This window comes from Alnus glutinosa, chromosome 6, assembly GCF_958979055.1.
Source record: "Alnus glutinosa chromosome 6, dhAlnGlut1.1, whole genome shotgun sequence".
In the NCBI taxonomy this organism is placed as follows: domain Eukaryota; kingdom Viridiplantae; phylum Streptophyta; class Magnoliopsida; order Fagales; family Betulaceae; genus Alnus; species Alnus glutinosa.
The window spans coordinates 14,642,307-14,668,195 of record NC_084891.1 but is presented as its reverse complement, the minus strand read 5'-3'; the positions used below and the strand labels follow the sequence as shown (position 1 = coordinate 14,668,195).

The 25,889-nt window shown below is 38.9% G+C and overlaps 4 protein-coding genes and 1 long non-coding RNA gene across 5 annotated transcripts; 2 read left to right on the top strand and 3 right to left on the bottom strand.

Annotated features, from left to right (window-relative positions):
• The first annotated feature begins 14 nt into the window (after window positions 1-14).
• On the top strand, window positions 15-1,060 carry LOC133871757 (cytochrome f). Its single transcript, XM_062309174.1, has one exon. It carries the CDS (start codon window positions 86-88, stop codon window positions 1,052-1,054), a length of 969 nt encoding a protein of 322 aa, XP_062165158.1. The 5' UTR covers window positions 15-85; the 3' UTR covers window positions 1,055-1,060.
• Window positions 1,061-3,322: 2,262 nt separating this feature from the next.
• Window positions 3,323-5,248, bottom strand: LOC133871559 (uncharacterized). The gene is made up of 5 exons (XM_062308988.1): window positions 5,059-5,248; window positions 4,387-4,807; window positions 4,065-4,322; window positions 3,864-3,969; window positions 3,323-3,763 (listed from the first exon to the last, which is right to left on the bottom strand). Exons 1-5 carry the CDS (start codon window positions 5,246-5,248, stop codon window positions 3,323-3,325), a joined length of 1,416 nt encoding a protein of 471 aa, XP_062164972.1.
• Window positions 5,249-5,275: 27 nt separating this feature from the next.
• LOC133871558 (uncharacterized) lies at window positions 5,276-6,676 on the bottom strand. Its single transcript, XM_062308987.1, has one exon. It carries the CDS (start codon window positions 6,674-6,676, stop codon window positions 5,276-5,278), a length of 1,401 nt encoding a protein of 466 aa, XP_062164971.1.
• Window positions 6,677-11,386: 4,710 nt separating this feature from the next.
• LOC133871556 (uncharacterized) lies at window positions 11,387-12,867 on the top strand. Its single transcript, XM_062308986.1, has 3 exons — window positions 11,387-11,416; window positions 11,595-12,103; window positions 12,330-12,867. The coding sequence occupies exons 1-3, from the start codon at window positions 11,387-11,389 to the stop codon at window positions 12,454-12,456; spliced, it is 666 nt and encodes a 221-aa protein (XP_062164970.1). The 3' UTR covers window positions 12,457-12,867.
• An 823-nt stretch (window positions 12,868-13,690) lies between these two features.
• On the bottom strand, window positions 13,691-14,886 carry LOC133870043 (uncharacterized). Its single transcript, XR_009900631.1, has 2 exons — window positions 14,314-14,886; window positions 13,691-14,086 (listed from the first exon to the last, which is right to left on the bottom strand). It is a non-coding gene; the product is annotated as an uncharacterized LOC133870043 (long non-coding RNA).
• Window positions 14,887-25,889: the final 11,003 nt, after the last annotated feature.

Below are 25,889 nucleotides of genomic sequence, written 5' to 3'. Positions count from 1 at the left end.
TAGCAGAATCATAGATAGGGAACTATACTAGACTAGGAACCTACCTAATTTTATTGTATAAATTTTCGATACCAATGATTAAACCATGCAAACTATAAATACCCTTTTTTCTTGGATAAAGGAAGAGATTACTCGATACATTTCCATATCGCTCATAATATATATAATAGCTAGGGCACCTATTTCAAATGCATATCCCGTTTTTGCACAGCAGGGTTATGAAAATCCACGAGAAGCGACTGGCCGTATTGTATGTGCCAATTGCCATTTAGCTAATAAACCCATGGATATCGAGGTTCCACAAGCGGTACTTCCTGATACTGTATTTGAAGCAGTTGTTCGAATTCCTTATGATATGCAACTGAAACAAGTTCTTGCTAATAGAAAAAAGGGGACTTTGAATGTGGGGGCTGTTCTTATTTTACCCGAGGGGTTTGAATTAGCCCCCCCCCCCGATCGTATTTCGCCCGAGATTAAAGAAAAGATAGGCAATCTGTCTTTTCAGAACTATCGCCCTAATAAAAAAAATATTCTTCTGATAGGTCCTGTTCCTGGTCAGAAATATAGCGAAGTCACCTTTCCTATTCTTTCCCCAGACCCCGCTACTAAGAAAGATGTTCACTTCTTAAAATATCCCATATACGTAGGCGGGAACAGGGGAAGGGGTCAGATTTATCCCGACGGTAGCAAAAGTAACAATAATGTTTATAATGCTACAACAGCGGGTATAGTAAGCAAAATTATACGAAAAGAAAAAGGAGGATACGAAATAAACATAGTGGATGCATCGGATGGACGTCAAGTGGTTGATATTATCCCCCCAGGACCGGAACTTCTTGTTTCAGAGGGCGAATCTATCAAACTTGATCAACCATTAACGAGTAATCCTAATGTGGGTGGATTTGGTCAGGGGGATGCGGAAATCGTACTTCAAGATCCATTACGTGTCCAAGGCCTTTTGTTCTTCTTGGCATCTGTTATTTTGGCACAAATATTTTTGGTTCTTAAAAAGAAACAATTTGAGAAGGTTCAATTGTCTGAAATGAATTTCTAGATCCGCAGATTTGTGTGCATGGTACAACACCTAATACCTATTACAAACACCAACAGAAATTAAGTTTACTATAAACTCAAAAAAAATCAACAAACCAACACTACCGTTAACTACAAGAGACTTGATTGGTGCACAATAATTGTGCAACTGTTATGCACCTTTGTAGAGACATGGGGTGGGACCCATGTGGTGGGTCCACCACATGGGTCCCACCCCATGTCTCTAAACTCCTGTACAATTTGTGTAAGAATCTTTTTCCTAACTACAAACTACAAGAAACTTACAAACAAGTGCAAAACCCACCAACATACTACAACACCAAGTTTAAAGTATTTATCCATTTGTAGTACAACCACAAATTCTAGCTTGGACAAAATGAAATCAACTAAAAAACTCTAGCCCCCAATGCCAAGCTCCAAGCCTGAAAACCTATAGTGAACAAAGGAGTTGGTGTTTTCCCATGTGTTTTGGGACCATATAACTGCAAATCTCCATATTTGCTTCAGTTATACAAGGAAAAGGTCTCCACAATCGCCTGTAAGTATTGGAGCCTCGAGCAATATCAAATTCTTATTTCTTGATCACTTGTTGAGCTTCTAGCATGATTGCAAGATTCGGCAGTAACTTTGTCATTGCCCATTTAAGTATCATCAATGTAGCATATCAAAAAGAAACAAATAGCAAATCAGATGAGTTTTAACACATTAAAAACAAGCTACAAGTAGACTTACCTCAATTATTGGAGGCTGGCCCTTGAGTCCTACTTTGAGATGGTTCTTCTTTATACAACAAACCTTGATTTAGTTCCAGAAGGCACTGGAACATTTAAAGGAGTAATTCTATCAGGTGCTCAAAAGTCCCTCACTCGTCTATCACAGCTGACGTGGAACCATGCCACGTCAGCCCTCATTAAAAATAAAAATAAAAAATAAAAAGGAAAAAAATTCAAATTCAAATCCAGCGTTTGTTAAAATGCTTCAGCCATTTTCTTTTCCCAAAAGTTTTTGCCCCCAATATTTCCCTCCCTCTCTCCATCTCCTCCCTTAACCCCACCAACCGCCACCCACACACGAGCCCGCCACCGTCGTCCACCAGCTACCACTGACACCGGTATGTCCAGCTCCATCTCCGGATCTCCGGCTAAAAGGTACCGTACGTTCTCCATCTCTGGTTCGGCTTCGACGATGACTGCTTCGTAAGCTCTCTCTCTCTCTCTGATTTTGATGTTTTGTTTTTGGCCTAGTTCAGTTTCTATTTGGTGGCCGAGAAGTTGTTGAATTGTGTTTGAATAAGAGTAACGGTGTGTTGATAGAAAAATGGATCTTTCGTTTGATGAGATTGTGGTATTCGATCTTGAGGTTTTTGGGGATATGGGGTTCTGGGTTTTGGTGGGTTTGGTTTGGGAGATGAGTATTGGGATTTTGATTGAGAGTTGGGTTTGGTCATGTGCAATAAAGACTAAAGAATACTCCAAGAAGAAAAAATTTGTAAAAATTTTAAAAATATTCATTTAATGATTATTCCAAAGGGACTGTACTTGTTCATCATCTTGTCGATTCCATATGTCTGCCATGCAGGTAACACCCCGCTTTCTCTTGCTGCCTGCAGTATATGTAGAAGAGAAATATAATGTTAGAGTTTGTAAAATATATTTTGAATTATTAAAAAAAATACAACCATTTGTTACACATACCGTCGGTGTCTACCTCCATATGCGTGCAGACTGACTGCTCTAGATCCTCGCTAAGGAGAAAATCTCCTAAATCACCATTGCTAGTGGCTCCTTCAAGTGAAGGCCCCTCACCTATGGAAGCATGTTGTGTAGGGACCTCAACAGGCTGTGTAGATCGGGTAGTCCTCAATCGTGTCTTCGGGGCCATATGCCTATACAAAGTAACATCATATCAGACTAATGACATCAAAGTACGTAATAAACATATAAATGCATCAGCAATCATGAAAACACTTAAATCCACACACCTACATGGACATACTCACATTTCAAAATAAAATACATAACTACGACTACATAGGGTCATGCTGACTTTCACCATGATGAATTTCCTCTCTCAATTCCTCAGGGGTATTAAGTGTTATTCCTTCTATGTCATTTCGAGCCCATACGAGATTATCAATAGCATCCTCAAGTGCTGCTTCAATGATGAAATTGAAAGGCTCAGTGTCACAATAGTTATCCACATCATCGTCATTCACACGGCCTTGACCAACGTCAAATACGTCTCTTGGTTTTGTAGTCATAGCAACAACCTAGTTCGGGATTCTTTCATCAGCTACATAATATACTTGGGAAACTTGGGAAGCCAATACAAATGGATCATCAGTAATCCGCTTCCCAGTGTGTATTAGACGCGAAAAATTCACAAGGATAAAGCCATATTCATCATTCTTGTAACCCCTACCCAGAGCAATGTTTGCCCAATCACACTTGAAGAGTACATATCGAGATCCATCATAATACTGCACCTCAATTATGTGTGTTAATTGGCCGTAGTATGGGGTGTCATCTTCAGTGGATACACAAACTCCGCTATTTTGTGTTGATTTACCATTTTCAGAATCTCTAATGCGAAACATCATGCCATTCGTTACATATCGCTTAAATTTTAGGGCTAGCTTTACAGGACCTATGGAATGAGATTTAATTTTATCATCAAGTTCATTTCTTCGTGAGTCATCCATGTTCTCAACCTGATATTTGGACATTGTTCGTAACGATGAGTAAAACAAGAGAAATGCTTAAAAATGAAAATCAAGTGTGTTATATTATTGAATTTAAAATAACACTTACAAAGCCCCGGAACCAATCACAAAATTGATCTCTGTGCAACTTATCTAGTTCATTTGCCGGTCGGCGATCCCTACGATTTCTTGTCCTTAGCTCCTCCTTATGCATCCTATATTTGTGGGAAGCGCCACAAAGTCATGTTACAATTACATCGTCATCATTTAAAGATTCTTTAAAGTGTACAAATAAAAAAAAACAACTCACGTGCGAAATGGAATGAAATCATCAGAGTTGAAGAGTATATATCGATGTGCCTGAACCCACAATTTTTCATCAAGACTAACACTCTTGACCTCTCCTCTAGCATCTTCAGGGTTTCTGTGTGGTCTATTGAATACCGTTTGCGAGGATTCCAAATAGCGCGAACAAAAAGTCAGTAATTCCTCAGCTACATACCCTTCAGCAATAGAACCTTCAGGTGCAGCTTTATTGCGTATGTAACCCTTATAGCTACGTAAGCACCTATATTCTATGAAGTATATAAGTATCATGTCAAATAAAAGCACAATACGTCTGAAACGGATACATCCATCGATAGTGATCAGGTCCACCTAGCTTACATTCAGTAGCCAAGTGTACGAGGAGGTGCACCATTACTGTGAAAAATCCGGGTGGGAAGATCCTTTCCAATTGGCATAATATGTAAGGGATTCGAGACTCAAGTCGATCCAAATCTTCTAATCGTAGCGTTTTGGAACAAATCTCTCTAAAAAAGCCAGACAACGCAATCAAAGGTTCCACAACCTTTTTCGTTAAGGATCCACGTAAAGCAATTGGCATAAGGTGTTGCATTAGAATGTGACTATCATGACTCTTCAAACCCACAAGACTACATTCTTCAACTTTGGCACAACGCGAAATGTTTGAAGCATATCCATCAGGCACTTTTACATTTTGTATAACCTTCAAGAAGTCCTTTTTCTCCTTCTTAGTCATTGTAAAACAACCTGCCGACAAATATGTCTTGTTTGCAGCTCTGGGAACTGGGTGAAGTTCAGGTCTCAAACCCATTTGTTTAAGTCAAGACGTGCTTTTAAGTTATCCTTCGTTTTGTTTTCCATGTTCAATAACGTGCCAATAATATTGTCGACCACATTTTTTTCTATGTGCATCACATCAAGATTGTGACGCAACATATTATTTTTCCAATAAGGTAATGTGAATAAAATATTTTGCTTCTTCCATACCAATTGCTTACCATAATCCACTTGAACAATATTCGGTCTTTTCCTAATAGCCTCAATGACACTGTCAATACCCTGAACTTGTCTCCATATTTCATCACCAGTTGGCATAGGAGGCGGATGATCTAATTCTTGGGTACCATCAAACGACCTTGCTTCCTTTCTCCACCTATGATCCATTGGCAAGAATCGTCTATGTCCCATATAGCAAAATTTATTCCCATATTTTAATCACTCAGACTTTGTATTACCCATACAACATGGACATGCAAAACGTCCTTTTGTACTCCACCCAGACACATCACCATACGCAGGAAAATCATTTATCGTCCACATCAAAGCAGCATGCATCGTAAATGTCTGATTAGAGGATACATCATAGGTTGGTTCTCCAACATCCCATAATTCCTTCAACTCTAATATTAGAGGCTCTAGGTACACATCTATTTTGAAAGAGGGTGATTTTCGACCTGGAATAAGCAATGACAACATTAACGATGATTGTTTCATGCACATCCAAGGAGGAAAATTGTACGGTACCAATATAACCAGCCAAGTACTGTAACTAGAGCTCATGTTGCTGAACGGATTAAATCCATCTGTCGCTAACCCAAGCCTAACATTGCGCGAGTCAGAAGCAAAATCCGGGTACTTTGAATCAAATGCCTTCCAAGCTAAGGCATTAGCCGGATGCCATAATATACCGTCATCCGTGCGCTTCTCAGCATGCCACTTCATATGTAAAGCGGTTTTCGATGACATGAATAGCCTTTGCAATCTTGATTTCAAAGGAAACCACCGCAATACCTTCTTTGGTTTTCTCTTCAATTTTTGTGATGACTCAACCCCATCTTTATTCTGCTTCCACTTTGACTTTCCACACACTTTACAGTTTTCCGCATTCTCGTTGTCCTTCCAAAACAACATGCAACCATTAACACAAACCGGAATCTTCTCATATCCAAGCCCTAACTCCCTCCTGTACTTTTTAACCTCATATGTATTCTTTGGTAACGAGGAATCCGATTGAAGCATTTTATTCAATATTTCAAGCAACCATGTAAAAGACTTATTAGACCATCCACCCATACATTTTAAATTATACAAGTCTACAATAGCGGAAAACTTAGTATATTCAGTGCACCCTTCATATAATGGCTTGTTGGCATCATTCAGAAAATTATAAAACTTTTGAGTCCCCTCACTGGCACCTTGTCGATCTTCGTATACACCTTCAGTTTCATCACCCATTTCTGATATAGGGCATTGACTCAAACCAGGATCTTGTCCGAGATAATGAGTGGGAAAAACCTCTTGTAACATGTCACGCATCCCGCTAGAACCGTCATGTAGTGGCTCCCAATGAATAAGGGTGTTAGTAGCCTGACTAGAAGTAGCTCCAAGTTGTTCCCCATGAGCATACCAACAAGTGTAACCCTGACAAATCCCATAATTTATCAAATGTGCATATACCATACCCTGTACCCACGAGGTGCCATTGGCACACCTCGTACATGGGCAACGAATCGTACCATTAATAGCCCTGTTGTTAAATGCGAACTCCAAAAACTCATTAACCCCTCTAACATACTCTTCCGACCATCTATTCTCTGTCATCCAACTCTTGTTCATCTCTTAACTACATCAAATGCATAAGAACTAATTAACTAGCATTTAAAAGTTATACAAAAATGATTTATCTAAAGTGAGAAACAAAGAGTTTAGATAAAAGAAATATGATAATGATATTATTAAAGATACTCAACATTACCCACATGATAGACTATTGTGTATGACTTCAATGATTATGCTGAAATATGAGATTAATATTAAGGAATGGGCTTTATTTTAAGTTAAGAAGCGCAATAAAAATATAACAAGGATATAACTTGAGGCCTAGTGGTAATAACTTACAATTTATTTTGTCACGCTTAATGTTAATTTATTCAATTTTCCTTGACGAGTTTTCATATTTCATATTTGTTAAATCTACTATGACACGAGCTCATTTAAAATTTAATTGGAACTCAATGAAATCATTATTGTTTTTCTCAAATAACTATAATTATAGACTTTATACACTTTTAAAAATAATTTAACTATATATTATACACAAGGGCGGAGGGAGGGGGGTCGAGAGGGTTCAAATGCCCCTCCTCACTTCCTAAAAAATCTCCTTACCCTTAGTTTAATTTTTTTCTATGCCCCTGACAGTAGCAGAGCCAGAATTTTAGTTCAGAGGGTCAAAATTAAAAAGTAAAGTTGAACAAAAATGGGTGAACTATATAAATATACATATACATATACACACATTCACAAGCAATTAATTTGGTTGAACTATATAAATATAAAAGCTTATGTAGACATTTTTATTATTTAATAATAAATTTAAAAATTAATTATTTTAGAAATTTGATTACATGCCTGGAATTTTCAACAAATATAAATAGTCAGAAAAAGTATTGCCTTTTTGCACTATTTTAGTCATTTTTTTTTTCCCGCTCTAAACACTTTATTTGAATTATTTAACGGTTTGAAAAAGAAAATTTTGGTTGACTGAATCTCATAGATGGCAATTCTAAAATTACAGTTGGACTGCCGAACTGGTATATTCTTGAACTGAGCTTGTTTCAAATTTTGTAAAAGTCAAATTGCATCTTAGTTTATGTTTTTTCACTTTCCCTTTTTCCCTTATGTTTGCTTAGAAAAAAAAAAAAAAAAAAGCAAAATAAAAAACACATAATTTACGTTTTAAATTCTTATATATGCATGTGTCGGCACTAATCAGACTAATAAATACCCTTAAAAAAAATTAGACTAATAAATAAATAAAAAATAAAAAAATCAAATCAACAAACTACATGCGTTTTTTTAACTCAACTCTCATTAAAAAAAAAAAAAGAAAAAAAAAAAGAAAAAAAAAAGAAAGAAACAAAAAAATCAACACGTAACTGAGCAACTTAACTCAAGTTACTCAATACTCTAATAAACGGCTAAAGTTTAAAATCCTAAAAAAATGACGCAGTTTTGTAACTCTGAAGAATCTACTACACGCGCACCTAAGAAGCCATCTGAGCCTTTTTGCTCAAATAAACGCAGTGTTTATAATTTACTTAAACACAACGTTTTGATAAAAGACTTGGAAGTGTCCACGTCATGGTCGTCTTCCTGGGTCTTAATCCCTAATATCGCTGAAACTTCTAAACACATGAACAGTAGAAGTGTGAAATAAGGAAGTAAAACACAGAAACGTAATCCTGGTCCTCCTGAAAATTTTGCCGGTAGTGTTGATGCCCCTGGAATGCCCCCCCTTAACAATTCATCAAGGGCAAACTTGCCCACCTATTGCCGTGGTTTTTTTTTTTTTTTTGGTTTTGTCTGCCTTAACTCAAACGTTTTTCATTTCTGTAAGGCAAAAAAAAAAAATACAGAGTCGAGAGGTTGAAGAAGGGTCCGGATGAAGGTGGAGGACAAGCTGACAAGTGACAAGGCAACATTTTTTTTCCTTGTCTCCAAAAGGATCAAAACGCACCGTCAAATGAAGTCTACAAATTAAAAAGTCAAGACTCATCACTCAGCAGTCAAGTCTACAACTCTACAAACTTGAGATTGCAGCTACAAGGACAACTGGACAAGGACGGATTGGATCAAAAAATCATCAGATGTGATAAGTCTAAAAAGCAGTGGCGTCCTTTTGGAGGCTTAAATCATAAAATCAAGAGAAATGATCCTTACACATTTTCTTCACAACACCCGCACAACTGGCTGACGTGTAAAGGTGTTTTTCTTTTATTTTATTTTTCTCTCTTTTCATTTGTTTTGGTTGAAAACAGGTTGGAGGGGAAATTAAATTTCATTTCCCCTCCAACGTAGCCCCTCTCTTTCTCTCTCTGGAACGCTCCTCTCTCTCTCTCTCTCTCTGGCCGGATCTGCCTCCTCCGTCCGTCGTCCCGGTCATCCCCTTCCTGACGCCGCTTCACCGGAGTTTTGCCTCCTTCGTTAGGAACCGCCGCCCCCCTCTCTCTCTCTCCCCCGCTCGCTCCGGTGCCGGTCGTCCCTGTCCCCGTCCCTCTCGGCGGCTTCTCTCTCGGCGGTCGGCCACCCTCCTTCACTGGCGTTTTGCCTCTAGCGGATTTGGAGGCCAGATCTGTCTCCGTACAGTGCTGCCTCGTCCTCCGTCGTCCGGTCATCCCCTTGCCGGCGCCGCTTCACCGGAGTTCTCCTCCTCCGTCAAAACCGCCGCCCTCTCTCAACCTCTCTCCCACTCGCTCATAGCCCGTCGTCCCCGTCCCTCTCGTTTGTCAGCCACCCACCACCGGGCATCCTTCACCGACGTTTCGTCTCAGGCAACGCTAAAATAAAGGTCTCTCTCTCTCTCTCTCTCTCTCTCTCTCTCTCTCTCTCTCTCTCTCTCTCTCTCTCTCTCTCTCTCTCTCTCTCTCTCTCTCTCTCTCTCTCTCTCTCTCCATTTTGGCATAACAAAACCATTTTCCAAACTCTATTTTGGTAGCTCGGTTGTCTCTTTTGGGTGTATCTTTTCATGCTTAAGAACAAGTCAAGAACTTGAACAAACATGGGAACTTGCTACTATACCTTTTCATGCTTAAGAACAAGTCAAGAACTATAGGAACTTGAATAAATATATAGATAGCATTAGTGCACCACCAGAGTCCACATATTAGACAGAAACTTAACTTTACTGCAACATGTTTATATGTAATTTTAATTTTTGATTTTTTACTTTCACTCTCAATTATCATTAGCTCAGAAAAGTTTTAGAGAAGCTACTGTGTGTCTAGCTTTGGTTTGCTAGTTGGTTTAGCTGTTTTGCCTCTGTTTTGTAAACCCTTTAAAAAGTTATATTCATCCTCCAAATTGTTCTCCAATTGAACATAGGTTTCTTTTGTCTTTAACCCTTAAAAAAGTGAATATCAAATACTAATTAGTCCACACCTCAACACATGAAGCCAAGTATATTTTACTCGGTCCAGTACTGTTCTTGTCATTGAGATGAAAAGATCAGTCATCTGAATGAAAATTTTGTGGTCCCATCAAAGGACCATTAATAAAATGGAATGGTTGGAACAATTAACCATAAGAGGACGGTAATTATGCAAGTAGATTTTTATAATAAATTTGGCTATAATTGTCTAAATTTTGATTATACCACATGAGACAGGGAATTAATTTCCTGTAAATTAGAATCCATCATCTTTAAGCAAGAGTAAGAGAGCCTCGCTCTCACTATTCTTGTTTTATTATTCATGTCTAGTCTTACTTTTTCTACAATTCTCTAATGTGTAATGGAATTTTATTGTTATTGGCATCAACTTATTATTAACACATTCTTACATTTTCTCATGCAATTAACTTATAGTACTTTTTAATATAGCACTTTCCTAAATGGACTTTTCAAGTTCATGATTGGATGACGGGGGAGAATTTGACGATGCTTTAACCCATCAAGATGACCATGAAAATGGTTAATTTTTTCACTTTTGTTTGTGTTGTAGTTTTGTTTTGGTTGTGTTTTCTTGAGACCAATATAATAGTCCTGTTTTATAGTATGTATATGTTTTCTTGCAGAGGTAAAAGGGATATTTTGTGTGGGAGTTGTAAATTTGTAATGGAGTTGGCTTTCGAATGGACTCCTGGATGTACTGGAAAAGATTGACTCAATTCTTTTATTTTTTTGTGGTTCTTATATAGGAGTGATATTTTGGATGGTATTCGATCTCCCTTCACATGTAGAGTGTATTTTGAGGTTGTATATCTTCAGATGTCCCAGTATATATATATATATATATATATATCTATATATATATGAGCTTGTAATGTATGATCATCCCCTTTTAAGGGAACATCAAATGTAATTTTGGATCACATAATAGCTTGTAATGTATGACCATCTACTGTTTGTTCTTGTGGTTAAGTTCATTTTTATATCCCATAATCATTGTGTTGTAGATTTTACTCCTGCTGTTGTGCTTCATTACTATACTTTACCATCCCCTAAACTAAATATAGGCTAGGTGTTTTAGAATGATTTCAATTGCCTTCTAGAAGAATATGTTTATGGGTTTTTACATGTTTTGATGCATGTACTTCTCTGATGCAGTGTGTTGAAGTGATATTGGTGCTCTGCCTACTTGACATTTTTCAACATAATATACTTTGGTGTGTGATTCCCGTAGTGTCCAATAATAGGATTTTTTTTTGTTATGCTTATGACATTTTTCTGACTTGCCCATTTATTGAGGGCCTTTTGTGGATGATTAGAAACAACTTCTATGGAGTTCATTAAGGCTTCCAACTGGTTCACGTGAAAATTTCCCACTAAAGATGCTTGATGTACCTAAAAGGCATTTCAGCGTATGTTTGATCCATTAACTTTTGACCCACATCTGTGCTAAGAAATTATTGTACATGATTTGAAAGACATTTTCAATGGGAAATGATCTATACACAAAAGCCTCACAACTCTCGCACAACAGTCATACGTGGCAAGAATATTTTATTGTTTTTTTTGTTTTTTGGTTCATGCGGCTAGAAAACACTGGAGAGGGGGAAAATCAAATTTCCCCGCACCACTGCCACTGCCCAGTCCCTATCTCTCTCTCAAATTTCTGTTCGTACAGCTCGCCCATCGCCCGTCGCCGGTCGCCCGTCGTCCGTGTCTTCCCCCTCCGGCAGGCAGATCCTCTCCAGCTCTCTCTCTCTCTCTCCGGCGTATTTCCTCTCTCCGGCGCTTCCCACTCCGCCAGAGACGGTCGTCCGTCGTCTTCCCCCTCCGGCAGATCCTCTCCAGCTCTCTCTCTCTCCCTCCGGCGCTTCCCGCTCCGCCAGATTCGGTCGTCCGTCGTCTTCCCCCTCCGACAGATCCTCTCCAGCTCTCTCTCTCTCTCTCCGGCGGTTTTCCTCTCTTCGCCGTTCTCTCTCGGCGTCCGGCGTCCGCCCTTCTCTTCGCCGTTCTCTCTCGGCGTCCGGCGTCCTCTGTCGTCCGGCAGATCTCGTCCCAGTCCAGCTCTGTCTCCGGCAGATCTTCTCTCCGTCGGGCAGGTATTTTTTTTTTTCTTCTTTTTTGCTGCTACATTCTGTTTGTGCTGCTTTAAAGTTTTAGGATGTGATTGTGATTTTAGCTTATCTTGTTATGCTCTCAGTCCTTATTGATTGTGACTACCAAGAAGATTGTTCTGAGGTTGCAGTGCTAAGTTAGAGATTGCATTTGTTCTTTGCCTTGTTTCTTGCTTTTTGCTGATGCTTGGCTGTTGACCTGTATTTGCAGAGGTGCAAGCATTTTGAAATTGGTGGAGATAGGAAGGGTCCTTACAACCCAAGCTTGCTGGAGTGGATTTGGAAGCAGAGAAAAAGTAGCATGTTGGGAAGACAGTCAAAAGATAGCCTCGCAGTGATCTTGTTGTGGGGCATGTGCAGAATCCGTGAATTTTGAAATTTATTACAACCAATGTTATCATTCAGCATTTTTTTTTTTTTTTTGGGGTACCACGGGGGCATGAGCTCAATTACATACAAATGGTTTGGTGAATATGTTGCAGTTTATAGGTGCTTTATATTCATTTGTGAGTATAGTAGGAAATTATGTAAGCTATCTAATTGCTTCATAGGAGTTGATTGGAAGCATTTTAAGGGTGTGAGTTGGTGTTAGTGATTCATTGTATACCGATGAGTTATTGGGTAGGCAGATATCTGATGAAAGCATAGTCGGTCTTCGCTTGAATTTGCAGTTTTTATCAATCAAACTTGCAAATTTTTCTTATGAAATAATAATTGCAGGCCTCTCCCCTTTATCACCGCCATATGGTTGGGGCAAGATTACGGGTATCCTGCCTCTCATCTCTCTCACCATTCTTGCCTTTCCTTTCTTTATTTGACTTTTTATTCAACTTACCTTGTCCAGTCAGGGCTACAAGATTTCTTTTGAAAAAAAAAATTCAAGACATTGAATTTCATGAGCCAGCTTGGCAAATGTTATAGTTTATTCAACACAGAAAACAAGTTTCATTTGAAGTAGTTTGCGTGATGCTAATCTCTTATTCTCCAGTAGATGGGTGCCATCAATGCAATCCTTAGTCAAATTAGCAACCATGTTCAGACAAGTTCCAAGAACTGCTCTCAGATGGAGAATACCATTATCATCAAGTTCAGGATTTTGTGCAGCACAATTTCTATCAGCTTCAGATAACCACTTGTAAATCACACCAGAACAAACTAATCAGAATAGTCTGGCGCACTGTAACACGTAACATGTATAAGCGCAAATGTAACTTTTTACATGTTTGATTGGCATGTTGGATCCTAGCAAAAAATGATTGGTGGCCTGCTCCACACCTACTGAAACATGATGGACTGGTCTGGCCATTTCGAATCCAAAAAACAAAATCCCATATTCAATTAAATGGATAAAAAAGTAAACAATTTTAGATTGTAAAATAATTTCTGATGAAATAAGCTAAAGCAAACAAGAAAGAAAGAACCAATGGAGACTTTTGCAACTTCAATTGTGAAAACTAACTAGTCTGCAAGCATAAATGTAGCCTTTTATCCTCACCGAAACCTAGTTCACATGGAAATGCACCAAAACAGATATAGTGTGCCATTCTAATGGTGTGTTCTCAATATCAACAATATACTGTAAAACTATAGTTTCTTTTATAGGAATTCACATGTGAACGTTTTTACAAGTACTTTCTCAAAAGGATTTACATAATTTCCTACTATACTCACAAATGAATATAAAGCACCTATAAACTGCAACATATTCACCAAACCATTTGTATGTAATTGAGCTCATGCCCCCGTGGTACCCCAAAAAAAAAAAAAAAAAATGCTGAATGATAACATTGGTTGTAATAAATTTCAAAATTCACGGATTCTGCACATGCCCCACAACAAGATCACTGCGAGGCTATCTTTTGACTGTCTTCCCAACATGCTACTTTTTCTCTGCTTCCAAATCCACTCCAGCAAGCTTGGGTTGTAAGGACCCTTCCTATCTCCACCAATTTCAAAATGCTTGCACCTCTGCAAATACAAGTCAACAGCCAAGCATCAGCAAAAAGCAAGAAACAAGGCAAAGAACAAATGCAATCTCTAACTTAGCACTGCAACCTCAGAACAATCTTCTTGGTAGTCACAATCAATAAGGACTGAGAGCATAACAAGATAAGCTAAAATCACAATCACATCCCAAAACTTTAAAGCAGCACAAACAGAATGTAGCAGCAAAAAAGAAGAAGAAAAAAAAATACCTGCCCGCCGGAGAGAAGATCTGCCGGAGACAGAGCTGGACTGGGACGAGATCTGCCGGACGACAGAGGACGCCGGACGCCGAGAGAGAACGGCGAAGAGAGGAAAACCGCCGGAGAGAGAGAGAGAGAGCTGGAGAGGATCTGCCGGAGGGGGAAGACGACGGACGACCGAATCTGGCGGAGCGGGAAGCGCCGGAGAGAGAGAGAGCTGGAGAGGATCTGCCGGAGGGGGAAGACGACGGACGACCGTCTCTGGCGGAGTGGGAAGCGCCGGAGAGAGGAAATACGCCGAAGAGAGAGAGAGAGCTGGAGAGGATCTGCCTGCCGGAGGGGGAAGACACGGACGACGGACGACGGGCGACCGGCGACGGGCGATGGGCGAGCTGTACGGACAGAAATTTGAGAGAGAGATAGGGACTGGGCAGTGGCAGTGGTGCGGGGAAATTTGATTTTCCCCCTCTCCAGTGTTTTCTAGCCGCATGAACCAAAAAACAAAAAAAAACAATAAAATATTCTTGCCACGTAAGACTGTTGTGCGAGAGTTGTGAGGCTTTTGTGTATAGATCATTTCCCTTTTTCAATAACTTTTGCACAATGGTTGTCTTTGTCCTTTATCCACATCACTCTCTCAGCCCATGTGTCTGTCTAAGCACAGTTTAGATTAGAACTTCAATTCCCAATTGTTAGTAAGAGCCAAGTGGTCTTATAAATGGCACTGAAATTAATAGGCATTCCATTTATAATCATGGTGTTTATCTCGAACCATGTTCCCTTCCTGGTATGGAAGACCAGTTCTCGTAAAGTATTATGTGAATGTGATCAATTGCTTCTCACATAACTGCTTTTGTCTGTTCTTTTACAGTGAAGACAATATGTCAATTTGCGTTACATGCTCCAGTTTAAGATGCACTAGCTACAGTTAGTAAAGCTAGTGCATGCCCTAGTCAAGTAATTAAGATGCTTTCCCAAAATTACAGACCATTAAAAGTTTAGAAACCAATACATGTTGCAGTACATTTTTAACCTTTTTGTTTCCATCCTTTCATTCTAGCATCAACTTCTAGCATCCTTTCATGTCTCTCGTATGTTCCTCCAATCTCTTCTCATAAAAAGTCATCTGGTTATCAACCCACTAAAAAAAATCACAATCCCTAGCTTCCTGCATGAAAACATAAGAATAAATGTCATAAACTACTAATAAAAAAAAATCAAAATCCCCAGCTTCCTGCATGAAAACATAAGAATAAATGTCATAAACTACTAACAAAAAAAATCACAATCCATTCCAGGTTCATATATGTATGATCCTAAAAAAAATATTTGAATAACCAAAAAATGTAATCTCATAATGAATTAATTAAACCTTTCGGGCATATTATATTAGTCTTTTTCATATTAACAATTAGGTAAAATTATATTTTATCACCTCATATGACTACTCATTGTTTGCAATCCTTTCATTAAACTTTAAATTTTGGTACTTTACTCCCTAATTTTGGCACAAATAACAAAAGGCAACTATCCATTTATGGGTGTCTAAAAAGTTGTGGCCCTAGTAATACTCTCATGCGTGGCTCCAAATTTGGCTAATTTTCCAATTAAATATTCCACCCTCTTTATAATTGTAATCATGGGTCTTTGGTGTTGCACTAACGATTCTAGTGTATTCCTATGAGCTACAGATAATACAAGCTAGATGATTGATGAAGATAAAGGTCCACACACTACATGCATATATTAGGAACATAATATAGACAAGCAAGGACAAAATCCCCAAAAAAGTGAGCCATTATTAAAGTTATTTCTCACAATTTAATTTCATAGACAATTACTTTAATTACCCATATTGTTCTAGAACCTATTGATGAAAATGTTAAAACATTTTTTTTTTTGAAAGAACAAGTAGATCTATATATTGACAAAAGAATCAACTTACATACAAAGGGAAACAACCTCAAACGGAACACCTTACAACCAGAGATTGTCTCTAGGCAAACAACCAAACAAAACTACAAAAGAAACAACTAAACAGCAAGCATGAGAAAAATGATCCAGCAGAAGGATTTTTTTTTTTTTTGAATGAATTAAAGCTATATTAACCAAACAAAGTCAATACAACTCTCTGGTAAACACCAGAATCTCGGTTCCAACATGAAACCAAAACTACAACCTCAACAAAATAAAGGCAAAACTGTTAAGCTATACACTCAAAACAACAAAGCAGATGAAAAACTAATAGTGCTCTCACAATCAAGCAATGAAAAACTCTGAATTCATGTAAATAATAATTCTCTACATGTTTCAAAAAAAAAAATGATACTAGATGTCGTCAGGATTTCACGAATTTGATCTCGTTTAATGAGGTACATTGTCCCCATCTGTATATGTATGCTTTAAGCAGAGAAAGATTTATTAATATTTTTTTTTGAAGCTAACTGAGTGTCAATTTCGAAGAAACTGAAATTTAATTAACTGAATGACTAGTTAAAAATGATGGATTATCTACCAAGAAGCAAGACAACCCTACTGCAAACAATTTAAACTAATTTGAAATACATGATATCCCCAAACGGCAACACTGCTAACACCTCCATATGATTAATAAATCAGCAACTGTATGAGCAATGAGCTTAATTTATATTAAATCACCAATTATCATTCATGTAAGTTCAAGTTGATATAGGAAACAACGAATGACTGGTTGAAAGAATAAATGAAAATTGCTTGTCTCTCATACCAGTGTGTTGCTATGTTAATACTCAAATAACCCGAACTGTGATAGATTATTAAAAGTGAATGATCCCTTCAATGACATAGTGATGTTTAATTGCAGTAAGGCTACAAATAGTGAAACATGGGAGCATGTCCAAAATGTCTTTTAGGCTTTTAGTCCCATGCGAGAGCCGTATTTCATACAACAAATGGGGTCTGGAATTGATTTTTCAAAGTTCAAGAAGTTACATGGAATTGATTTTTAGTTCATAAATAGACGTGAAAATGGGGTCTGTTTGTTTCAAATTTCTGACATGATAAATTTATCAAAGGATAATCCTACCAACAAAGCATGGTGTACCATTATGGGTTGGTTGCCTCCACCTGTGTGAAGCAACAAACCAAACCCATGTTTGTACCAACAGATCCAGCCAGAGAGAGAGAGAAAACCTTTTTCTTTAGCGTTGCCGAAGACAAAACCGGCCGGAGACGGAACGCCGGTGAAGGATGCCCAATGGTGGGTGGCCGACCGCCGAGAGAGAAGCTGCTGAGAGGGACGGGGACAACCGGCTGTGAGCGAGGGGAAAAGAGGTTGAGAGAGGGCGGCAGTTTCGACGGAGGAGGAGAACTCAAATCTGGCCGCCAAATCCGCCGGAGGCAGAACTCCAGTGAAGGAGGGTGGTTGACCGCCGAGAGAGAAGCCGCCGAGAGGGACGGGGACAAGGACGATCGGCACCGGAGCGACGGGGGAGAGAGAGAGAGAGAGAGAGGGGGGCGGCGGTTCCTAACGGAGGAGGCAAAACTTCGGTGAAACGGCACCATGAAGGGGATGACCGGGACGACGGACGGAGGAGGCAGATCCGGCCACAGAGAGAGAGAGAGAGGGGCTGCGTTGGAGGGAAAATGAAATTTAATTTTCCCTCCAACCGGTTTTCAACCAAAACAAAATGAAAATAGAAAAAAATAAAATAAAAGAAAAACACCTTTACACATCAGCCTGTTGTGAGGGTGTTGTGAAGAAAATGTGTAAGGATTATTTCTCTAAAATCAAAAGTAAAAAGTAGTCACTTAAAAAAAAAAAATTAATGTAAAAAGTAATTTACTGTAGCTTAAAGACCTTGGACTGAGATCTAATTAACCATAACAAACAAGTAACAAGCAGTGGAGTGGGGCACAGACTACAGCTACCGCTTGAAGTCTAAAAAAAAATTGTTATTCGGATTCTCAAAGCTGTATGGAGCCGTGTGCCAGTGCGTGACTATGCGTGTCAATGGTGTCATAGATTGAATGTCAAATCATAAAATACGTTTGTTTTTCTATAGCTTTGGCCTTCACTCTTCAGATCTTGTGAGTTGTGGCTTGAAAAATAAACACTACTGTTATTAGGTATTTCTTCCGACTGAAAGCATTCAATCCGTTCAAAATAATTTCTGAACAGAATTTAGCCTTCAGGTATGTAATATACTTTTATATGGATTAAAATTAAAATTTTTCTATTAAAATTATTTTATTTTATTTTTGTTTAGATTGCTTCATTTTTTTATAATTATTTTTCTATTTAATTGTTTATAAACATATCATTTTTGTTTCATATTTTTAATTATATAAAATATATAATTGTAGTTGCTTGAGATTATGAAGAATAATGATTCAATTGAACTACAATCAAATTCTAAACAACATTTAAAAAGCATATCTATAAAAAAAACCTTGTCAAACATTTGATCATAGTTTTTTACAAATACAAATTTGAAAAACATGCCATCGTTTTTAATTAATTTTTGTTGAACTGTTTTTATTTATTCATAAAAAAAAAAAAAAAAAATTCTAGACTCCCCCATTTAAAATTTTAGCTTTGCCACCGTTAATACACGTATAAATAAATATTTCATAACAAATAACATATATTTAAATATAAAAAACTTACATAAACATTTTTTATTATTTAATTATAAACTTAAAAACAAATTAGTATAAAAACTTCCATGGACATTTTTTTATCATTATTGTTCTAGCTGAAGTTTGAATTCGTGTGTGCTTTGCAAAACAAAGCAACAAAAATAACACTTGTAGTCAGAACAAAACAACAAAGCAAAAAATTAAAATAAAAGTGTCCCAAAAAACTTGAGGTATAAATACCCACTAACTTTCTTTTCTTTTTTATTCTTTTTTTTTTTTTTTTATATATATGATTCACAGAACATGTTGAGGGTACGAATATTAATGGCAAAGGTTTATTCCAAATGGTTTATTTCAAGTGTGTCTCTTCAAGTCTTTCAAATACACAAATTGCCAATGACAATTTGTGGTGAAGTTTGAACCACGTGATCTTCCCAGTAGTTCATATAGATAGGACTATTTCTCAACTAAAGCAGCAATCAGTCTCGAGGAAGCACAATCAACACGCCTATCAGCCACCTAGCTAAGCTATTTCTGAAAGTCTATCGCTTTATCTGATATGCATATTCAAATAAAACATAAAATAGGAAGTTCAGTACTACAAGAATTCATTAGAGACAGAAAGAGCCATCTTCTTTATTGAATCCTCTACTTCCCTAAATCAAGGAAAGAAGCTCGAGAAAGAGCCCCATTTGTATGGTTCCGCACTTCTTTCATCAGTAAAGATAAAATCAAGGAAGAAAGACATAAATCATGAGTAAGAAACTGTGAAAAAAATTGCTTACAGATTGTCTTCTTAAGTCGACGTTGGCAACTGGTATTAGTTTGAAATCTGAAGAATGAGATAGATTAAGGTGGCGGCTACGCGAGACGACTGATCAAGAACTTTGATCTTGGCTTGTGATTGAGGTAGCGTTAATCTTGGCTTCTGATGTGTATTATATGTGAAAGAATTTGAAAGTTAAGATAATTTTGCAGCCTTATTGCTTAATCATTATCGGTGATACATTTGGTATATATAGAGAGAATAGTCTTTGTACACAGCATGTTTCAGGAGATCGATTGAGAAATTTCAGGAGATTGAGATTCAATTTCTCATAGAACGTAATCAGAACAAAATCAGGTAGTTTTGAAATTTCAGGAGGGTGGGGACGTTTAACTAAGATTCCATCAACCCAGAAATGTTATCCCAATACTTCTAACTGCGTTTTTTTTTTTGATGAATCTTCTAACAGCGTTTTGCTCCAACTTATCCCAGCGTTACCTCAACAAATGTCAAGAAAGCTCCAACTTATCCCGGCGTTCACTCCACATATGTCAGCAAAACTCACAATTATTGGCGTCAAAATTTCTCAGATGAGTCGGTGCGTCTAAGGCTATTTCCTTTTTTCCAAAATGGTAAGGTGAAGGCCTGATTACATTCCAACCTGCCTGAGTCCATCACCTCCTGGGAAATTCTACTGACCAAGTTCTACAACAAATTCTTCCCAATCTCAATGATTAGTGAATTTCGTCGAAAAATCAACATTTTCAGCTAGGAGGAGGACGAAAAATTCTGTGATAACTGAGAGAGGTTTAAAGAGCTGACTATGAAGTGTTTGCTCCATGGTTTTGAGACTTGGAGGCTCATTCAATTTTTCTACAATGGGTTAACTCAACCGGAGCGTTACATGATGGAGTCCATGAATGGTGGCGTTTTCTTGAATCTTACAGGGGAAGAAACCCATAAGATTCAGGATGAACTGTCCGATAATTCACAACGGTGGGATTTTTCAAGTCGTCAGGGTAAATGTTCCACTACCACCAAGAAGGAAGGACTCTATGAGGTGAAGGAAATGAAGATATTAGGGGGCAACTCAAGGATATCATGCGTACAGTTGAAGCCATTGCTCTAAACAAGCCAGTAACTGCAGCAAATATTTACCAAGCTGACGTATATTCTTTATGTGCCAGCCCGATGCACTTTACTCAAAACTGTCCATCTCTATAAACAGTGGCTGAATATCCGCCGGAGCAGGTCAATGCCTTCAATGATTATAGGAAACCAACAAGTGGACCTTTTGCTGAGACTTACAATCCAGGATGGCGCAACCATCCCAATTTCTCTTGGAAGCAAAATCAACCACAAAATCAAGGAGGAACCTCTAATCAAGCTCATAATCAATATCCTTTTGAATTCCCTTCACAGGCTCAGAATCAGTTCCGGTCATCTCACCAAGCCTAACCTCTTGCTTTTCAGTCTACCACTCAAGTGCCACAACCGGAACCACAGTCATCATTTGAAGATACAGTCAAATCATTCATACAGGCAAGTAGCCAAAATATTCAAGAGCTTAAGAATGCCACCATGAACAACAGTCAGACTATACAAGGGTTTAACCATAATATACAAGAGCTTAAGAATGCCACTATGAGCCATAGCCAAAATCTACAAGAGCTTAAGCAGTTCACACATCAAGCTATTGCTAAGATGGAAGGGCAAATTGGCCAATTAGCCAATCAAGTGGGGGAAAGAGAAAGAGAGGAGTCCCAAGTCAACCAGTGCCCAACCCAAAAGGGCAATTTGTTATTGGGAGTACATCCCCCCCTTCTCATGGGCAGGAGCATGTGCAAGCCATCACAACTTTGAGGTCAGGAAGGCGAGTGGATAATCAAGTGGCTATGCCTGAAGAAGCCACTGAGGCGGTTAAATATGAGGAAAAATTACGAAAAGCCTGAAAGAGACCTTGGAACAAACGTTATCATTCCAATTGCTAAGGAGAGTCCCCAGAAGTTTGTTCCCAAAGCTCCGTTTCTAGAAAGACTTAAGGCTCCCACGAAAGGCTCAAAGTTCGATGATATTTTAGAAGTGTTTAAACGTGTGTAGATCAACATTCCATTCCTCGATGCCATTCAGCAAGTACCTTCGTATGCCAAATTTCTAAAGGATTTAGTGACCATCAAGAGAAGGACAACTATTCCCAAGAAAGCTTTTCTAACTGAGCAGGTCAGCTCTATTCTGCAGTGCAAGATTCCTGTCAAGTATAAGGAACCTGGTTGTCCGACAATTGTGTGCATGATAGGTGATACCAAGGTTGAAAGAGATCTCTTGGATTTGGGGGCCAGTGTGAATCTCTTGCCATATTTAGTATATGCTCAGTTGGGATTAAGAGAGCTGAAACCCACTTCAGCGACACTTCAGGTGGCCGACAGATCTATGAAAGTCCCAACAGGAATCATTGAAGATGTTCTGATCAAAGTTGATAAGTTCTACTACCCTGTGGACTTCATCATCTTAGACATAGAACCAGTTGTAAATGTGGAGATTCAGATTCCAGTAATACTAGGGCGTTGCTTTTTAGCTATGGCTAATGCCCTAATCAACTGTAGGACTGGAGTCATGAAATTATCTTTTGGGAACATGACAATGGAGCTGAATATTTTTTATATCAGCAGGTAGCCATTTGATTATGAAGGGGCCAGAAGTGCATCTGCAATAGAAGAGATTGTCAACGAACCAAGTGTTGAAGACCAGTTGGGAACGTGCCTCACTGCATTTGGAGGCGACATGGACCTGGAAACATTACTTGAGCAAGCTGATGCCTTGTTAGACTCAACTCCTGAGATAGAAACTAACACTAGGGAAACCATTGAGACATCATCCCCTGATCCATGTCCATCAGCAGCTGAGCCTGCCAAGCGGGAACCAAAGCCTCTACCGAACACTCTGAAGTACAAATATCTTGACCCGTCTAAATCTCTACTGGTGATCATTGCTGCTGACCTAAATGAGGCTCAAGAACAGAAATGGCTAGATGTGTTGAAAGAACATAAAGAAGCCATAGGGTGGTCAATTGGAGACATAAAACGCATCAGCCTTGCAGTGGTGATGCATAAGATTCACCTGGAAGAAAATGCTAAACCCTCTCGTGAGCCACATAGATGGTTGAACCCAGCCATGCAAGAGGTAGTTCGAGCTGAGGTAATCAAGCTTCTGAATGCAGGTATCATATACCCAATCTCTGACAGTAAATGGGTGAGTCCTATTCATGTGGTGCCTAAGAAGGCTGGAATTATAGTAACCAAGAATAAGGAGAATGAGTTGGTCCCAACTCGTGTTCAGTTGGGATGGCGGGTGTGCATCGACTATAGATAGCTGAATTCTGCCACAAGGAAAGACCACGTTCCTTTGCCTTTCATAGATCAGATGGTGGAGATTCTAGCTGGCCATGGTTATTACTATTTCCTTGATGGCTACTCTGGCTACAATCAAGTTCCAGTGGACCCAATAGATCAAAAGAAGACCACTTTTACTTGTCCTTTCAGTACGTTTGCCTATTGCCGTATGCCTTTTGGTTTGTGCAATACACCTGCTACTTTTCAGCGATGTATGACCAGCATTTTCTCAGATATGGTTGAACGTCACCTTGAGGTATTTATGGATGACTTCTCTGTTTTTGGATCTTCATTTGAGGAGTGCCTGCAACATCTTTCCTTGGTGTTGGTACGATGTAAGGAGAAGAACTTGGTTCTAAATTGGGAAAAATGCCAGTTTATGGTAAAACAAGGGATTGTTTTGGGGCATGTTGTTTCTCACAAAGGTATTGAGGTTGACAAAGCCAAAGTAGATCTAATCTCCGACCTTCTGCCCCCGCGGACAGTGAAAGAGATTTGCAAGGTTCTACAGAAGATTCATCAAGGACTTCAGTAAGATAGCAAGACCTCTATGCAACTTGCTTGCAAAAGATGCTGCCTTTTATTTCAATGAAGAGTGCCATGCAGCCTTTGAAAGCCTAAAGAAGACCTTAACTTCCACACCAATCATTCAGCCACCTAATTGGACTGTGCCATTTGAGATAATGTGTGATGCTTTTGATTATGCTGTGGGAGCCGTGTTGGGGCAAAGAGTGAAGAAGTTTCCTCATGTCATCTACTATGCCAACAAGACCTTGAATGACGCACAGCTGAACTACTCTACCACTGAAAAGGAGTTGTTAGCTGTCGTTTTTGCTCAAGACAAGTTTAGATCTTATTTGCTCGGGTTTAAAGTATTGGTTTACTTGGATCATACTGCTTTAAAGTATCTGCTGTCCAAGAAAGATGCTAAATCTTGTCTCATCTGGTGGATCCCGTTGTTGCAAGAATTTGACATTGAGATTCGGAATAAGAAGGGTTCTGAGAATGTGGTAGCAGACCACTTATCTAGCCTAACTGTGGACTTCAATGAAGATGCTGTGCCAATTGCTGAGACATTCCCTGATGAACAACTGATGCACGTCTCCCAGACTCCTGCACATTGGTTCGCAGATATCGTGAATTACCTTGTCATCGGCCAGATGCCCTCCCATTGGCCTAAGCACAACAGGTCAAAATTCTTGGCAAAGGTAAAACATTTTTTTTAGGATGATTCCTACTTGTTTAAATATTGCTCAGATCAAATTATAAGGAGATGTATCCCTGAGAGTGAGCAGAAAAACGTCCTCTTCTTTTGCCATGATCATGCATGTGGAGGCCACGTCAGTTCTAAAAAGATCGCTATGAAGATTCTATTGGCCATCCAGTTTTTTGTGATGCCCATGCTTACTATTTACCATGCGAACGATGCCAGAAATTAGGGAGTATTGGAAGAAGGAATATGATGCCGTTGAACCCGATCCTGATTGTGGAGCTGTTTGATGTTTGGGGCATTGACTTTATGGGACCCTTCCCAAATTCTTAGGGGTAGTTCTACATCCTAGTGGTTGTTGACTATGTTTCCAACTTCTTATGAAAGTGGAGGCTTTACTCTAACTGGGCTGGTGACTCTTAGCTCGATAAGGGAGGAAGGGGGAAAGCACTTTTGCAATAAATTTTTCGAGCAACTCATGAAGAAGTATGGTATCACTCATAAAGTTGCAACTCCCTATCATCATCCTCAGACAAGTGGTCAAGTTGAGCTATCTAACAGAGAAATCAAGAGGATACTAGAGAAGACGGCGAACCCGACAAGAAAGGATTGGCTTTTGTGACTCAATGATGCAACTGTGGGCATACCGGATAGCATTCAAGGCTCCGATTGGCATGTCTCCCTACCGACTTGTGTATGTGAAGGCTTGTCATCTACCTGTAGAATTGGAGCATTGAGCATATTGGGCCATCAAGCAGCTGAATTTTGATCTCACCAAGGCTGGCTCTCAAAGGAAGCTCCAACTCAATGAATTAGAGGAGCTGTGAAATGATGCTTACGACTCTGCCAAGCTGTACAAAACTTAGATGAAGAAGGCCCACGACCAAAACATTTTGCGAAGATCTTTTGAAGTTGGTCAGAAAGTCCTCCTCTACAATTCACGTTTGCATCTATTCCCAGGGAAGCTAAAATCTCGATGGACTAGACCATTCCTAGTTCGTACAGTTTTCACTCATGGAGCCATTGAGATAGAAGATCCAAAGAATGGATACACTTTCAAGGTAAATGATCAACGGCTGAAACCATTTCTAGAGTTGAAGATCCCTGAGATTGAAGAACTGCCCTTGGAGGACCCAACTTATCCTCACTGATCCTCATATGTTGTGGAGCATCTGGCTAAAGACGGTAAACTTAGCGCTTGTGGGAGGCAACCCATCTTTCCCTTTCTCTCCTTGCCACTTTATTTTGTTTGTTTTGTTTTTGTTGTATTTTTTAGGACATGTGTCTGCCATTCAAGTTTGGGGGAGCATTCTTTTACGGTACAACCGGCTTGCATTGCCCATTCGGTATTGTATTTCTAGTCACATTGGGGACAATGTGTCATTTTAGTTTGGGGGTGGGGTAGACATTTCTGTTTGTTATCTTTATTATTTTTGTTGTTGTTTTGCTATTATTTTTATTGCTTTTGAAAAAAAAAAATTGTGTTATGTTGTTGTTTGAGCATGATTACATCGCAACTGTGGTTTGAATATCATTGGTTTGTTTAACAATTTGAATCTTTTGACTCATCTGTTGGATTAGAGAGACTTCACTTGTTTGA